This window comes from Botryllus schlosseri, chromosome 14 (assembly GCF_051294905.1).
Source record: "Botryllus schlosseri isolate E-star chromosome 14, Bs_hap1, whole genome shotgun sequence".
NCBI classification, from domain to species: Eukaryota; Metazoa; Chordata; class Ascidiacea; order Stolidobranchia; family Styelidae; genus Botryllus; species Botryllus schlosseri.
In genome coordinates, this window is record NC_137249.1 from 5384827 (window position 1) to 5401938 (window position 17112).

The following is a 17112-nucleotide window of genomic DNA, read 5'->3' on the forward strand; positions in this document are numbered from 1 at the left end:
CAACCAAAGTTGGTATATGCATTCACACAGACTGTTTCGCCTATTACACAATTAGCTATATACGAAATCATTTGAAGAGCTTCTTGTAGGTACAGAACCTCAATATACAATTGAATAGCGTATTCATATTGAAATGAACCCAAATATTTTCGGCTGATACTAAATTATGGTTCAGAATCATGCACACTCTGCCACTCTTCTGGAGAACGGACAGCCATGCACAGTTGACAGCGATAGCTTTTCATTTCAGCCAAAGTTTAAATTTATTCCAACAGACTTAGCTCTATCTTGGTAGTAAAATATTGATAAGAATCATGCATAGTTTCAAGTAAATGCATTATTTTTATGTGTATATTGCCTATATCTACGATGTATATCATACTGCCTCACAAATATGGAGGCAGTTCTGAACTTCCTTTCTACAGAGGTATGTGCTCATTCGATCCGGTCAAAGCACTTTCAGCAAGTCGGTAGTACAAAATGACTACGATTTTGCTGTGCTCAGAATAATTTTTTTCTCTTATCGACCTGTTTCTTTTTAGAGGATGATTTTGATGAGGTAGAAGTTGGTTTATACCTTACAACTGCCGTTTCTTTTACCTCCTTATCCGATGGACTATCGTTGTCAGACTCTATCTCAACCCCTTTGGCAGGAGCCCTTTTATTCCTAGGCCTTCTGAGTCGGGACCGTCCTTTAATTTTTGCATGGATGCCTTGATCTTTTCCATCAGATTGTAAAGTTGGTAGAGGATTAGAAATGTCGCTTTCCAATTGACTCATCCGATTGTTCACTGATGGCGACGTGAGTATTGAAATGATATCCTTATTGATTGCGTTTTGATATTCCTTACTACGCCGCAGCGTGTCATTGAATCGATCTTGATCGAATTCTTCCGTTTCCAAGTATTGTCGCGACACGGTGACGCCTGAGAATTCTTTGTAGTCTCTGATTTCCTCATCCTTTCTCTTGATCAGGTCGAAGAGTCTGTCGTTTGTGATTTGCAGAGACATGATTAATCTTCCGACGGGAGACAGGAACACATCTTGAGCTTTTTGTTCTGATTTTCCGCAAATAAATTGCCATCGAAACGGAATTCCTCCTGAAAAGTCGTTTTTCAGCTCGATTTTGATTTCGTGCTGTTCGTCACAAGTTGCTGAAAACACATCTGTACAGTGGGAATCCACAGTGGACATTATGTGATCGATAATGCTTGCAAGCGGGGCCTCTAAACGGGGATTATAATTTTTGCATCTGCTCTGCGCCTCTTCTGCAGTTAATGATTCCGACCACACGAGCTCCAGATCGCTTGCTATGAATTCGTACGAAGATTTATCGCAGGATGTCATTTTTACGAGCAATACTTGATCGAGTCCATGGCAGGAAAGTTGCTTCCAACCATTCATGATGAAAGTGTACTGTTGCTCAGCTGCTCTTGGGAAACGATATGATGACCGGAAAATACGAAAGCGGTTTGATTCACTCCCTGGAAGGATATATAGAAACTCTACGACGGAACTTAGGAACAGTTGGATCTAACTTTACCAAACATGACGTTTTGGTCACTTTTCTTGATTTGCTATGCAGAAGGGGAATCCCCGCGCTGACCAGTAAAATTAACCATAGACCTCTGGTCACTGATCCATACATGATGTTGTGCAGGATTTAGGCAGTCATAAACACAGTGAATATATCTATTCATAATACTGTCATTGGTGACGAATTAAACCAACCTACGTCACAGGGTTATCAGGCTTTGGAATATTCGTTCGGTTATCCGACAGTCGACGAGCATGTCCACATTCAAGTCGAAATACAAGCAATTACTACTAAATAAATACAGTCCATCCTCAAGATTACCGGACCACGACTAGGGCTGGGCACAATGATTCGAGTACTCGAATCTGAATCGAGTATTAATTTTAATGATTCGAGTCGAGTAGTAAAAGACGAATTTTTCGAGTACTGATATTATACGCTTCTCGCCACTAAAGTTAATTTATCATCAAAAATTATAACGTCTATACTCTTTTCCACTGTGGAAGCCATGAAACCTTAATTGTCCGTATTGCAGCATAGAAAACAGGGCATGAAGTACAAAGCTACGAACGTTACTGGAAATACCACATTTCCGAAGTCATGATCATCCCACAACATTGTCACAAAGTGCAATGGAATCGGGATGATCGAAAAATACTAAGTATGGTTAATGTGATGGATAGCACGCATTATATTCTTTGTGGTGGCATAAAGAGGTACAAATTTGAACTTTAACATATTACATTCTGTTATGACGTCATAATGAGCGATACTCGAATACTCGACTCGACTCGAAGCAAAATACGTGATTCAGAATCGAATCACTCAGGTACTCGAAAATGCCCAGCCCTAACCACGACTGACCTATCGATCTCGCTTCCCATGACATGCCGCCCTATTTCTTGTCGCATTCTTCTTCTATACTATCTTCTTTACTTTCATTCAGTGTGCATGCCTCCTCTTTACATCGCCTAGGCCAAGGTGGGTGTCAGATTCCATAGACTACTCCTTGTCGCTTCGACATCTTCCTGTCTTTTCATTGTATCGCATTTTTGTGGTGTATTGAACTGATAAAATTGCTAATAAACCAATGATGATGATGATGATTATAGATATAAATTGTCGATGTTATGATATACGTGTGTTGGATTTCCCTAAAACAAGTTGTTTTTGTCTGTACCACCGAGCTATATGAACACTCGTTTTTCTTGGATATTACAATGGCAGTGGCTATTCGTCCGGAACTGTGTGACGTAACTATCCGAAATATATGTTCTGTGTGACGTCACTTTTAAAAACCAACAGACCGCATACTGACATTATTGAGTAGAGTATTGACGGACTTCAGCTGTCTGTGTGTTTAGGTTATCGGTAGCCTACATAATAGCGCCATGCTCTTAAATATATCGAATACATTGTTTGTATGGCAGCACATAGTGAATCTCAAAGACACAGTACACGATGCGTGAGCAATGAGCATGAGCAGTGAGCATGACGCGGTACATCGTGCAGTGCAATGATTTCCAGTCCAACATTGTTCACTGCTATGCGATGATACCATCCGAAGTACCGCATCTCTGCTATGCTACCCCTGCTTTGCAGTGTTGGGATCAAGTCACTACCTTCGAGTCACGAGTCATCTCGAGTCATTGCAGATTTTGACTCGAGTCAAGTCAAGTCAATCGATTTTCAAAGGTGACTCGAGTCAAGTCAAGTCACTCGTTTTTTGGAGGTGACTCGAGTCAAGTCGAGTCAAGTCAAGTCACAATTCAAGTCAAATTGAATTTTCGATGTATGAGTGATGATTCAAAGTCATTACACTTTGCTAGCTGTGTGAAAGACAGATTAATTGATCAATGCTGATCATTTATCTTGAATCAAATAACGAATATCTATAGTCAGTCAGTCAGTCAGTATGCTTTTATTCATCTCACCAACAAACACATGTAAATTGGTATAGATTGGGAGACGACGGGGGACCGGTAGGTCTTAGATTCAGTCGCCACCCAGCGGAGTTATAAATGAGTAAATATGGCAAGATCAATACTAACGATTATGACAGTTAACCAATGGACATAAAAATAAACAAAAGATAAAAGTCATGGAAAATCAGCAGTAAGCATCCAAGCACAGTACTGGTACACAATGCACAGTGTGCACAGTAAAAATATGCAGCAAAGCAAGAACAATGAAGACTAACCAAGTGGAACCGTATTACATCACAGTCAATGCAAATCATGGACCATGACAGTATTTTTCAACAACAACAATAACGACAACAGAGGAAGGTGTAGCAAATGGAACAGTATTACATCACAGTCATTACAAATTATACCTATTTCAGTATTTTTCAACAAGAAAATTGCGGTATTTGATCTTGAACTGGTTGAACTGCATCGATCTATATTCTTCTGGAAAATATACCTGCGAAAAGACGTTGTATCACTCACGCACACGTAGAACTGTTAATAAAATACGTGAGTAACTGTACAGTCACATGCTACAGTCAGTTATTATCAGCCAAAATATAGGACATAATCAACATCTATATATCCGTGAGTAAATAAACGCCCAAACTATATTTATTTGATTTAAATCATACATAAAGGTTGGTAAAGGTGAGCACTGCGCAACGTAAGCATTGATCCGTCTAAGAAACAGAGACACATTGCTATTTAGAGTAATCTTCTTCTACTACTACTACTACTACTACTACGACAACGCAAGCTGTGATACTTTAGTTTGCGGTCTATTTATTTGTGATCTAACAATCGAGGATCAGTGTATCGTACGATCAGTGAATGACTGGCTGCTCTCACAAGTGACACCGGCGTATCTCGAACAATCCGAACATACACAAGATACAGTGGTTTATTCGACACCGTTTACTTGATGACTTGAAATTGACTCGTAAATTTTTCTCCGAGTCACGAGTCAATGCGCATTTTTAAAGCTTCGAGTCAAGTCAAGTCAAGTTATTTTGCCAAAGTGACTCGAGTCAAGTCAAGTCATACGAAAAAGTTGACTCGAGTCATCCCAACACTGCTGCTTTGTGGACTTAACAATAAATAATCGTCGTCTTCTCCCAAAAGCAATTTCTGTGGTGTACTGAACCGATAAAAAAAGCTAATAAACCAAACTGAGCTGATATTAGACCTGGTATTTGGAGACTGGTTCAACTCGCCCTGTTTTCATCTCTATCTTTCCAGCACGTCTGCTAGAAGATGAAGATATATATTGTAACCCGGGATATATCGCGTTGTGGATGGCTGTATTCTGTACCTGATGTACAACGACCAATTCCTTTTCATTGACTGATGAAGGCATCTCGATGGTATTACAGACGCATCGCAATACAATTACACATTACGATCAACAAAAAGTATACAAAAACAGAAGTCCACAGTCCCGCTGTAGCAAAAGGATCGGGAGATCATCATAGAAATGAATGCGAAATAATCAGTGTTCAGTTCATGCAGGAGTAATTTGAGGGTATTGTGATTGAGAGCAACTGCGATAACTGCCAGAGTCTTCTTACTACTCGTAGTCTACCCAAGTGGATCCTCCAAACGCCAATCCAATCTGTCAATTTTATGAAGTATAGAATGCACGTTATATTTGATCACGGCGCTTGTAATTCAATTTCGTAGTAATTATCGTCGGGTGATACATTTTCAAACACACACACATAAAATGCGATATACAGGACATAATGTGATGTAATGAACAGAACAAACATTATGATGCCGGAAGACCATATCATCTCAATCTGGTTTCCACCTCGGCTTAGTGTAGGGTAGGTTCGATCTTGATCTTGTCGCGTCTTCCATTTCCAGACAGCCCTTCCTTTCTCGTTTTCATTCGATTCTTTGTTCCGGTGTAGCGATTGTAGGATTGTACAATCTCTGTAGTTCCGGTCCTTCAACTAGTCTCTCTCTGCGCTTATCGACGTCTTAGGACCGAGTGACGCTGTGGGCTAAAGTAGCCCAGATAATTCTCGGGTAATTGAACCCAAGCGGAAGTCACCATTACGCTGGTGTACCCTTGTTTGGATATTTGTAGAGATAGGTTACCAGCGACGGTATTATGTTCCGTTAATAGACAGCGATAAACTAAACATACAAACGTTAAACAGCCGAGCCGAAGTCCGTCAACTCGGCAACGTCAGTATGCTGGCGGCGCATAATTACGTCACACATCAGTATGCTGGCGGTGCATAGTTACGTCACACAGTTCCGGACGAATAGCCTGGACTATGGCTGCGGGCTATTCGTCCGGTTCCAATCGATAAGCGCCTCTCAATAGGGTCCATCAAACCACTAGGTGTCGCCAGACTTTAGGTGGTAACCGCCTTTGTTACGTATGCGGTTGCCGTATTCAGAAACCTGTAGGTTACTTTCTCGATTGTGTAAGGGTATTTTATATGAAAAAAATGGCTGCAACATATTCTACGGGGACCGTGAGCTCGCTATAAAATGAACTAAAACTTCGGAAAGCTTCTACGGAAGCAAATAAGGCCGATTTGATAACTAGGTGAGAATGTGAAATTGTCAACTAAATGTCGGCTACCAGCTCAGCACCAGAAGTTTTCGAAGTTTTAGTTCATTTTATAGCGAGCTCACGGTCCACGTAGAATATGTTGTAGCCATTATTTCCATATAAAATACCCTTACACAATCGAGAAAGTAACCTACAGGTTTCTGATAACGGCAACCGCGTACGTAGCATCGGCGGTTACCACCTAAAGTCTGGCGACACCTAGTGGTTTGATGGACCCTATTGAAAACTATCCACAATATAGAGTAGGGTTACCATATTTTGGAATGGGGAAAGGAGGACACTTTTTCAAAAAAATTTCAGACTTACAATGCTGGAGTAAAGTCCGGAAAAAATGGTAAATTTACCACGAAATTGTGGTTGGTTGACTTGAAAAAGGTCGTATGGTAACCCTAATATAGAGTCAATGATACCGATCGGAGCACCCAATAAGAGAAAGTCACCCCGCATTGTTGTTGTTCCTGTCTCGGTCATAGTTTAGTTCGGGCTCTCAAGTCAATAGCGTATTATGTAAATTCGTTGCTATCAGCCAGTCTGCCAGAAAGAGCACGCCGTTGTTACGAACACGGGCATGTAGTGAAGATTCCAAGTCGTTTCGGAGCCTTCCTATCTTTTCATTCTATCGCAATCTTGTGTTCGATTCGATAAAAATTTAATGATAAACTGAAATGAATATTATTGTGATCTTGTTAACGGTCGCGAAACTTAAATTAATCCCACCATTTCAATATACATTAATCACTTGTTTATTTGCGAAATCTCAAACCAGCCGTGGGTCGCTGAATGTGACTATATGCGGTCCACATGTGGCCCTCGAGTTAGTGACTCCTGGCCAGACATGGTCAGTGACAGTAAGTAGGATACTTCAGCTTTTTCGGCATTTACAGGTTTGTCTACTTGCACTACTTGATCAAATATCGTGTATTAAGGATACTTCCACTTCTACTAGAACATGCAGTCTCAACTTCTACTTGAGTAGCAACGCTGACTAATACCTTCACCATCTCTATTCCTGGTTTAGATAAAGCATCGGGTACCAATGACGATACATCACTATATTGCCGAATACCATGTGCCGTTACAAACTTCTGAGCGCAGCATTGATCGTACCAGCAACTATATATCCATCTCTTTATTTCGCATCATCGTAGCCTAGCTCGCGTTCGTCTTTAGTCTGTGATGATAACAAACCAAAAAGTAATCAAATGTTAATTTGGATAAAGTAGGCTAGAATAAATATTAATGTGTAGGCCTATGACTCATATTCGTCCTCGTAGCAAATTAATATAGAATGTATTAATAGTTGTTTTTCCACACGCAATATTATTGCTCCATTATAGGACAAAATTCTCTAGAAATACGATAACCCCTCACAGAAATTCAACAAAACCGTGAGACTAGTTCTCCAGGCAATTCACTCAACTATTATTATTTTGGTTCCGTACATTTTTCCATTTCAAATTATGCCGGCATGAAACAGCATAAACAAGTTAATTCATAGTACAGTACTAAAAGCGAAGACATTGCTGGGGCTGGGTGACGTGTGTAAAAGTTCGCTAAAACATCGATTATAACCGCTTCGGATTGCAGGCGCGCTATACACCGCAAGGGAAATATATAAGATGCTGAAAATTTACTGAATGTCACAGTGGCGTTAACATGGCGACTATAAGGCACTAAATTGAAATGCGAGACAAGTCTGATGGCAACTTCGGTTCATTCTCTTTCATCACCGACAATAATATGCGACGTCTTTGTAATGAATGACATTGTCATTATTAATGTCGAGGTCACGCACAGCATATTCAATCTCCAACTGTAAAAAGAGATAACAATATCAAGTATCAGACAATAAGACATTCAGATACGCTAAAACGCAGTGGTAATGATATAATATGGCGCAAGACTGGTTTGTTTTTATATAAGTAACATGTATACTTCGGACATTGAACTCTTGGTTAGGATGGCTTGATCCAGTTCTACAAATTTAAACATCGTCATGCATCTCTGACGTAGCGGAACATTACTAAACCAATGATTTCTATACGGACACGCTGTTTATTAGTTAGTTACAGTTACCTCAGCCAGTGGCACGTATTCTGCAAGTACATTTCTGAGGTCCGTCGTGTTTGCACCCAATCCTTTGGAATCCAACGCATTAATAACTTGCATTAAGTCCACGTTGATAGGCCGCAAGACATTATCAAATAACCGAATACTTCGGATAAGGGACATCTCCTGAAATTACATATCTTTGCGTTTCGCACTGCGGTGCTTCGTATCAGCAGAACATATCTTCATTATGAGTAATACCAATATTTCTACATAGAATGGCTGAATCCTAAATTTAATTAGTGCGATGGCGTCTAAATATGAGGAATGGTAGGATATGTATGCAAAGGTGGTCAGTAACGAAGTACTTCTACTTTTTCGAAGTACTCAAGTAGTTTTCCTCTACTTCTGGTACTAACTCAAGTAGATCTGATTTTCTCTACTCCTACTTCTACTTCATAATATTTTTGTGATCTACTTACTTACTTTTTGCTATTTTCAGTTATTCAAGTATAGAAGTCGTTCAATCTTCCAATTAGGAAGATAGCCTGTGAAATTTCAGGGCTGTTTTCACGGAGTATCAACATTTAATTTACATAAAAGTTGAGTAAAGCCAAGAATTTTCATCGCGCTTCGCGCGCAGTGGATACGAAGTGACCAGTATGATTTCACAAAAGTATCGGTGAATAGAATTTAGGTTGCGGGTTGGCGTGGTTCCGTTTACACCACATTGTCGCCCTTCGCCCATATGAAATAATTCATGACAGTATATATATGGCTCATCATAACGTTTGAAACTGATGTTTCGCAATCTAGCATTTACTTGTCATATCGTAATCTAGCATGTCCATGGCGTGTCCTAATCTGGAAAAGTGGACTCTGATTTTAGAGCTGTTTTAGCATACCACCTTTGAATCTTTCTGGACTAAAGGCATGAAATACATGTTCCACTTTTAGAAGTAGTATTTATATTTCACTTTTAATTCCCAGTATCATATGCTTTGAGTTATAGTTAATATCAGTTATTTTGTCTGGATAACATACATGTTGAAGTATAAAAGCAAGTGCCTTCAATTTCCGGAGATCAAGCTACACAATATGGCATTTTTACGGTCCACCGTATTTTTTATTAACGTTTACTTATCACGCAAAGTGTTTACACCGTGTCCTATACAACTTCTCCGTATCGCTCTTCGACTAAACTACGGGCCTTATAATATGGGGGATGGTGTCGTACCATGCTATTTTCTAAAACGTGCTGTTTGAGAAAACAGAGGATTAGTATCGCTTTTCATATCAATACTATCATGATGTGGATGAATGCTTATGATATCGAAAATTGGATACCTGTTGGTATGCATCAATATCAATCAAGCTCGTCACCTTTCGCATAGCTCAATTTTCACCGTTTTACAGTCCATTTGAACGAACTAGGATCGTTTTCACAACTACTTACTTACTTGAGTACTTTTAAAGTAAGCCAATTCTACTTCTACTCCAAGTAGTTCTAGATTGCTTATGGAAGAAGTACTTCTACTCATACTTGAGTAGATTTTTCCGTCGCTACTTCTACTTCTACTTGAGTAGCTTTCTTGACTACTTTGACCACCTCTGTATGTATGTAACCCCTACAACAGTAATGCCATCAAATTTTAGCAGTGAACAAAATTGAACATACATGCTAATACACACATACCACTTGCTCCATTCTTGATTGACCTTCGAAAAACAGAGTCTTGTCACCGTTGATGGTTTTGGCAAGCAGCTTCGTTTGCTTTAACAGCTCAGAATTTAAAACGACTTCTTTGATACTGATAGTATTCAGTTTTACGCTTTTAGACAGCCGTGACAGCAGCACCTGTATAAGATCACCGACAAATTCAGTTTCGGTTTGATCTCCATTCTGTGTTGATTGATAATTATGTTATCCAATAGAATAGGCCTACAGTCGAATAGCTTTGAAGTGTGATTTGTGGCACTGATACGACACAACACTACAAATGCTTAAACTTTGTTCTGTCGTCTGGAACCGTACAGGCTATGTCTAATTGGGCATCGAGGTCATGATAGCTATCTAGCCATTCTAGAATATGTACCGAAAAAGCAACTCCAGAGTACGAGTTCAACAATGTAGTTATGATGTCTCAAATTCCATGGTACTGATCAAAGCATTTTCCTAAGTGATGTCATGTTTTCGAAGGTACAGAGCATGTTTTTGCAGGTGTAAAACGGACCAAACCTGATTTCCTAATCTCTTATACATATATTTATTAGAACGCCAAGTCATGCTGCGCACTTTTAAATACGAAACGCGAGATCGTGATTATAGTGCCAGCAGTAGATGCATTCTTGTTTGTTATTAGTGCTAAAAGACATAAGTATCACACTCACACCTTAATTGCTTTAACACTGAGCGGATTTCGGTCTAGTATCAAATGCTCGAGGCCAGAATTGGTTTTTCCCATCCTCTCTTTCCGTTGCTTTTTCCTCTTGGTAATCGTGACACCTCCGGAAATCCCGTTCGCCAATTGCTCGGCTCCGTATCCGCAAATATGATTGACAGCGAGCGACAGAAAACGGAGGGTAGAATTTTCTTTTAAGCTGTGACCCAACAGCGCTGCACCTTCATCTCCGAGGCCGTTCCATGACAAATCCAACGCTAAAAGAGCGGTGTTGATCTGAAAGATATAATTGTAAGCAGGAACTTAACTGCCCCACCCCGAATCCCCCAATGGGGGGGGGGGGAGCGAGCTCGAAGGGGGCCAAACAATATTTCGTGAATTAACATAAATCATACAGTATTTTTTTTTAAATTTATGCTACTTTTTCAAAATAATTTTGTCAAATATCTTGATTATTGGGTACGCAAAGGTACGCATGATTTATAAAAATGGGTACGTTAGCCTCGGCCATTACCGCGCCACGACGCACCAAGACATATGAAGTTACAGGTCATGTAACATGCGACTCCAAGAAGTGTGCCAGAACGATGAGCAGCGAGAAGACCTTGGCCGAAAAGGACTGCCCCTGTGCTGACCGAAAAATTCGATATATATATATATACTAGACATAGATGTTTAATTCGGCGCCGAAATTGCTGGGAACATTATTTGCCAGTAAAGAACTACCAATTTTAGTTTACCACGTTTTGGTGATTTCAATATCTTTTGATATTGCAGATAGAAGGTCACTAAATAGCATCATGTAACGAAGTCATTATACCAACGGGTACGCCCGAAGATGTTTAATTATTATTTAGGGGTCCTACCTTTTCCAATACACCTCACTAGATCAGCTCTACCGGTAAATCTGATTACATGAGCAGAGAGAGAGAGGATAAAAATTGATAGCAATATGCAATTCCCGATCATATTGGCCGATTCAGTCGACACAAGCCCAGAGGTGGTCAAAGTAGTCAAGAAAGCTACTCAAGTAGAAGTAGAAGTAGCGACGAAAAAAATCTACTCAAGTACGAGTAGAAGTACTTCTTCCACGAGCCACCTAAAACTACTTGAAGTAGAAGTAGAATTGACCGACTTTAAATCTGCTCAAGTAAGTAAGCATAGTATATTAAATGTTGGTACTCCGTGAAAACAGCCCCGAAATTCCTCAGGCTATCTTTCGTATTGGGGGATTAAACTACTTCTACTTGACAAACTGAAAATAGCGAAAAGTAAGTAAGTATATCACAAATTATTACGAAGTAGAGGTAGAAGTAGATAAAACCAGATCTACTTGAGTAAGTACCAGAAGTAGAGGAAAACTACTTAGTACTTCAAAAAAGTAGAAGAACTTCGTTACTGACCACCTCTAAATAGCCTGAGGGGGGTCTGGGGGCGAAGCCCCCAAAAGTTATGGGGCCCACGACCAACGTTTTTTGGGGGGGAGGCGGACGAAGTACTGTTATGGTCCTGATTACACGGTAGATTTGCGATGTACGCCTGCAGAAAATTGCCATTATCGGAATCACATAGAAATGATTACATGAAAATATGATGTCACAGTTTCAGGCACACCGACTTCATAGTTGATGTAGTAATAGAATGTTTTTCGAGTGTACGTGATTAATATCACCCAACCGTCAAAAGTTGCTGACACTTGGGTCAATATCATTCACAGGTAGGACTAAGTGTAAATAAATGTAATGAAATATCATTCTGAAACGGGAATGCATTTAAACTAATAAAGGAATTGCGCTGGGCGTTGGCATATAAACAAGGCAAAATCGTTATGCCAGAAACATGATCTGGTATGGTTAACGCAGCCTGCGCTGTGCTGTGATCTTTGTTTGTAAGGTATACATGGTGTTTGTCGACTACTATATTATGGCCATTTACACCAGGCCAATTTTCATCATTTTCATTCTGTAGCTGCTCACTTCTTGGCTTTTATAGAACACCGCTCACACGAATGAGATAGCGAGGAGGAGCCTAGATAAACGACAAACAGTTATTTAGGAATAATGGAGTCGAGTTCGGTCGGCCTCGAACCCGTAACCCATTGGTGTTGCAGCTGTGGATTATACCGCTACGCTATATCGCCACATCATGTGCTGTGTAGTGTTTAAGCATTAATCAAGTCTTATCTAGGCTCGGCATATCATGATTGAAAAGATAGCTTACATCAAGCCCAGCTGCTATCGCCGCCGCGCCTTTTTTATGAATACGATTCCATGCCAAATTCAAACTTGTTAAAGACTTGTTATCCATGAGCATTGCCCCGAAAGCTTCCCCTGAAACAGATAGCCGCAATGAAACAACATCATCAGGGCTATATCGCGACAAAATTACCAGCTTCGTCGGCAAAATCGTTATGGCTAACGTCCAGTGATCTAAGACTGCCATTGACGCGAAGAACTTCCGCAAGGAGCAAGGCTTCCTGCGTATGAAATGACACTGTCCAATCCCTATAGTCAATTAATGTGCACCACTCTATAAAAACATGCAACTATAAGGGTAACTAATCTCGTCTGTAAAAAAACATCAATCAATACACACATCAATCCTACAACGCTAAATGAAATATAAGTTCTATATATCCCTGTATGAAGTGCACTATAATGAAATTATTATTTTTACCAAGTTGGCAATCGCCATACCTTGTCGCGAAGGTGATTTTCTTTCAAGCATAATGTAGTGAGATGACGATTGTGTAGTATCACCTGCGCAAAGTATCTGCCGCCATTGCAACCGAGACAATTCCCGCCGAGATCAAGTCTATATATTTGCGTGTTTATTCTGAAAACAAGAACGGCGGTTCGATAACAGCACGATTGTCATCAGGCGCGTAGGAAGAGCGGGCATTTGCATTCGGAATTGGGCTGTTGGAGATACTGATACATTGTAATCAAGACCGAAGATACATAGCCTACCTTGCCCTAATTTTGGACACTGTGTGTTGGCTCGCAATGTATATTTGCGAATTACGTCGCACTCGCCGTGGGCATACATTAGGTTTACCAGTTACCATATGTACATTGTACGTATAAGTCCATACGAGCGGTTCTTTCAAGAGTCGATTCTGAAAAAATGACCTTTTTATATTCTTTGTAGTCAGTCCATCAATATTAGCAGTAAATTTTCCAGATTTCCCATATTAATGAATACTACTTAATCTTCTGCGACTTGTAGAAACCGTGTTCTTTTTCGTATCTCAGAATATATGGTAACCCTCATAGCATACATGTCAAATCGCCTGGTATGGAATGTTAGGTCCCGATCAAAACCATACTTACACTGTGTCGTATACCATACATCCTTTCACAACTGGTAGTTGTTTACAAACCGCTACCATAACTGGTGCTGATCCAGTGTTCAGTCCAAACTTAAAGCTTGAGGACACGCGGATTAATTGGCAACGCCACATTAGGCGTGGATCAATATAGTAGTGGTGTTATAGCACACAATCGCAAGCGATATTGGCTCGTTATTCCATTGTTTCTGCTACTATGGTTAACAATTAAAACACGAGTGGGAGGTATTTGTACCGATACGGTTTGGCGATGTTAAATGAGCAATTAGCATTGTTGAAATATATCCCTTTCCAAATACTGATAATAAGTTGCGAAGATTTATCCATAGAACAATAATTCAATTACGATAGAAAGGGTAGTAGAGGGCGCAGACAAAAACAACCCGGAGACAATTCATTCATATAATAATGTGGATCAACAAAGTTCTGATTTGGAATGTAATAAAAGAAACATCATTATTGTACAGCCCATATCGCTCATTGCTTTTGTTCAACTAGTCGCGCTTAAGGCTTCGAGTTACCCGACGAGACACCGTAAAAACTGATTGCTTACTGCCTTACTATATCGTCGCAATGCAAAGTTTTGATATGTGTCATGATATACATGACACCCGACGCAGCAGACTCTACGCCGCGATACAGTAATCTCATAATTGGTCTTTGTATTGGGTGTTTATCGGTAAATTTCAGGCATACGTCCACATCAATCAGACGCGAGTTTGTCACTTCGGATAATACGAGGCGATTGTTTTGATTTTTCTGCATAAGTGCAGTGTAACGAGCTATAGCCACACCTCGATATTATAACACACCCCGCGGCGAAAATGAGTGATCGAACAGAACCCCATCTGCATAGACGTGGAAGGAAAATTATCACCAGCTCACTAAAGACATAAATTGCCGACAATGTAACATAGACATTAAACAAAGACTACTCAAAGTCGTTTCAACACCTTCCTATCTTTTCATTATATCCAAACTTTTTTTTGTGGTGTATTGAACTGATTAAAATTGCTAATAAACCGAAACCGAACGACTTGGAGGGGTGTGTCGGCGACATATAGTTTTACCTTACAAAATTAGCCAAGCGCTTTGCCGCCTTGTCGTCAATACCGTTGTTAGCCAGATCCAAGTCTCGGACGAATTCGCTGTGGCGCAATCCTTCGGCGAGGGCGGAAGCGTTCTTCGCATTGATATAGCTTCAAAATATGGCACATTCTTAACAATAATTGACATCTTTTCGGACGAATTTGTTCGGAGTTGATATTTCACCTGTGATTCACGCGAAATTGTATGCTCTCTCTGTCGAGTTTTCGCTTTAGTGTTTGCGATGGACGAGTTCCTGAGTGTAAGAAATTGTTTTGAGGCGATTTGATTATAGACAGTTGTGGTGTGATAAATTCGATGGTAAGCTTTTCCGGACGGTGCCCTTGTCATGCTTGCGATTAGTTCAATGCTGGCGTCAGGAATGTATGACTAGACATACTTCGTGTATACTCGGAAGCCCCTTTACGGAACCTAATATTTGCAAAAAGTAGCCTATTCTGAAAGATCAAACGCTATGCACTCGACGCTCGATGTAACTTACTTTTCTTCTCGCAGGCGCGTTCGTAATACCACGACCCTCTAGCATCGGGAGGTTCAATTTCGGGTTTAAAATATGCGTCCTCCAAATCCGTATCGTACTCTTCTGAATCTGGATTCAGCTCATCAAGAAAATCATCAAATGTCATTGAAGACTCGGGTCGTTTGATTGAATCGCGGCTTAGTAGCTTCGATCTCACCCATTCCCAGTCTGTCGTCGCTGAAAGATAACAAAGCCTTCAAATGCCGAGACTTTACAAAGTAAACATTCCCCAGTTATCAGGACATGTCGACATAATGGTGTCTGTTATATAGAAGATAGCTCACATGTCCATTCGAAAATTAACCATTAGCATAAAAGTATTTTCTAATCAGTTCAATATGGATCTAATCAAACTTTGACAACTAGATAATTCTAGTTTCATTATTACAGTAATTAGAGTGAAATGCCGCCATTATCACGATTATGAGAATGAGCTCTGGTTGGATATAAACTGAACTTGATTTTTGTTGCATTTTTGTCTAATTAGGAATTTAAACCAATTTCCAAATTTTCGCGAATTCAACAATTTAATTATACATTGGAAAATAACCATGTAGCTATAATTCTAATCCAATTTTGAAAAGTTGAAAATTTATCTGTTGTCCAACGATAGTTCCAATTACGGATATGTAGTCGGAGCACAAGTTTTAAAGTGATGTGACGATAGAATATATGTGTAAGTTTAGCCTATGTATAGTTTGAAATACGAACAGGGAACTGTACCGGGTCTGAGTGGAGAACGACGTGGGCTGGATCTGGACGCAGTCTTGTATCTTGAGCCTGTTAATCGATTCGGGAAATCTGTTGGTGAGATTGTTCGTGTGAGTCCCCTGTTGATTGTGACTTCGTGTTCTTCCCAAAGTTCTTCGCCGCGATTAGTACACTCCGGAGCGGTTGCTGGTGGCAGGCCTACATGTCTCATAGATGGGCCAAGGTGGAATTCCGGTTGGGCTGGGCCGTTTTCCTCCTCTGGCAAGGATAACGTTTCTTCCAAATCTTCCACCGTGGCTTCTTCAACAACTATCACGGGAAGTGTTGGCCTCACGTTGGTTGGGGCAGAAACGACACCACGCCTATCTGGCTTCCTTCTTGTCTCGATTCTCGCCGTAACTACCTTTCTGGGAGTTAACGATTTCAAAGCCTGTTGCTGTCTTCGAACTGTTCTCCTTGCAGCGTGACTGAGTGTTTCCAAACCTTGACGGGAAATGTATTGCATTGAATCTCCATTTGTCATTGTATTACTGAATGCATCCAGAGAAGGACGATGAGTAACACACCCTAACATCGTATATTGACAGCTAAGCGGCGCTCGAAGTAAAACACGAATTGTATACCGTCGCTGGTTACAAGACACTGTAACAATGCGATCGACTGGATAACTTGAAGGATATTTATCGAACTCAAAGGGAACTGCCAGACCACAGAATCAGCTGTGACGAAATTGCTTGTAAGCGTCATCTAACGACTGCATTTGACAATATCCGTTCCGAGCCTCTGCCTTATTTTTTGTTGTTGACCAAACAGAGACGATCAGTCGGTCACTATAATAGCATGAGGTACATAACGTTACTGTGGTCAAGCAATGACA

General features: G+C 40.3%; 2 protein-coding genes across 2 annotated transcripts; both read right to left on the reverse strand.

The window, feature by feature from the left end:
• Window positions 1-224: 224 nt before the first annotated feature.
• On the reverse strand, window positions 225-1591 carry LOC145454954 (non-homologous end-joining factor 1-like). The gene has a single exon (XM_080332885.1). It carries the CDS (start codon window positions 1402-1404, stop codon window positions 502-504), a length of 903 nt encoding a protein of 300 aa, XP_080189011.1. The 5' UTR covers window positions 1405-1591; the 3' UTR covers window positions 225-501.
• A 5928-nt stretch (window positions 1592-7519) lies between these two features.
• On the reverse strand, window positions 7520-16913 carry LOC145455173 (uncharacterized). The gene is made up of 11 exons (XM_080333134.1): window positions 16248-16913; window positions 15486-15701; window positions 15170-15239; window positions 14968-15096; window positions 13245-13383; window positions 12937-13024; window positions 12769-12878; window positions 10540-10824; window positions 9843-10004; window positions 8174-8332; window positions 7520-7910 (listed from the first exon to the last, which is right to left on the reverse strand). Exons 1-11 carry the CDS (start codon window positions 16807-16809, stop codon window positions 7824-7826), a joined length of 2007 nt encoding a protein of 668 aa, XP_080189260.1. The 5' UTR covers window positions 16810-16913; the 3' UTR covers window positions 7520-7823.
• Window positions 16914-17112: the final 199 nt, after the last annotated feature.

Coding starts and splice junctions, on each gene's coding strand:
- LOC145454954 (XM_080332885.1), bottom strand. CDS start 1,404: ATGAATGGTTGGAAGCAACTTTCCTGCCATGGACTCGATCAAGTATTG.
- LOC145455173 (XM_080333134.1), bottom strand. CDS start 16,809: ATGTTAGGGTGTGTTACTCATCGTCCTTCTCTGGATGCATTCAGTAAT. Junction 8,333..9,842: donor AATCAAGAATGGAGCAAGTG/GTATGTGTGTAT, acceptor ATGTAATTTCAG/GAGATGTCCCTTATCCGAAG. Junction 7,911..8,173: donor AATACGTGCCACTGGCTGAG/GTAACTGTAACT, acceptor CTCTTTTTACAG/TTGGAGATTGAATATGCTGT.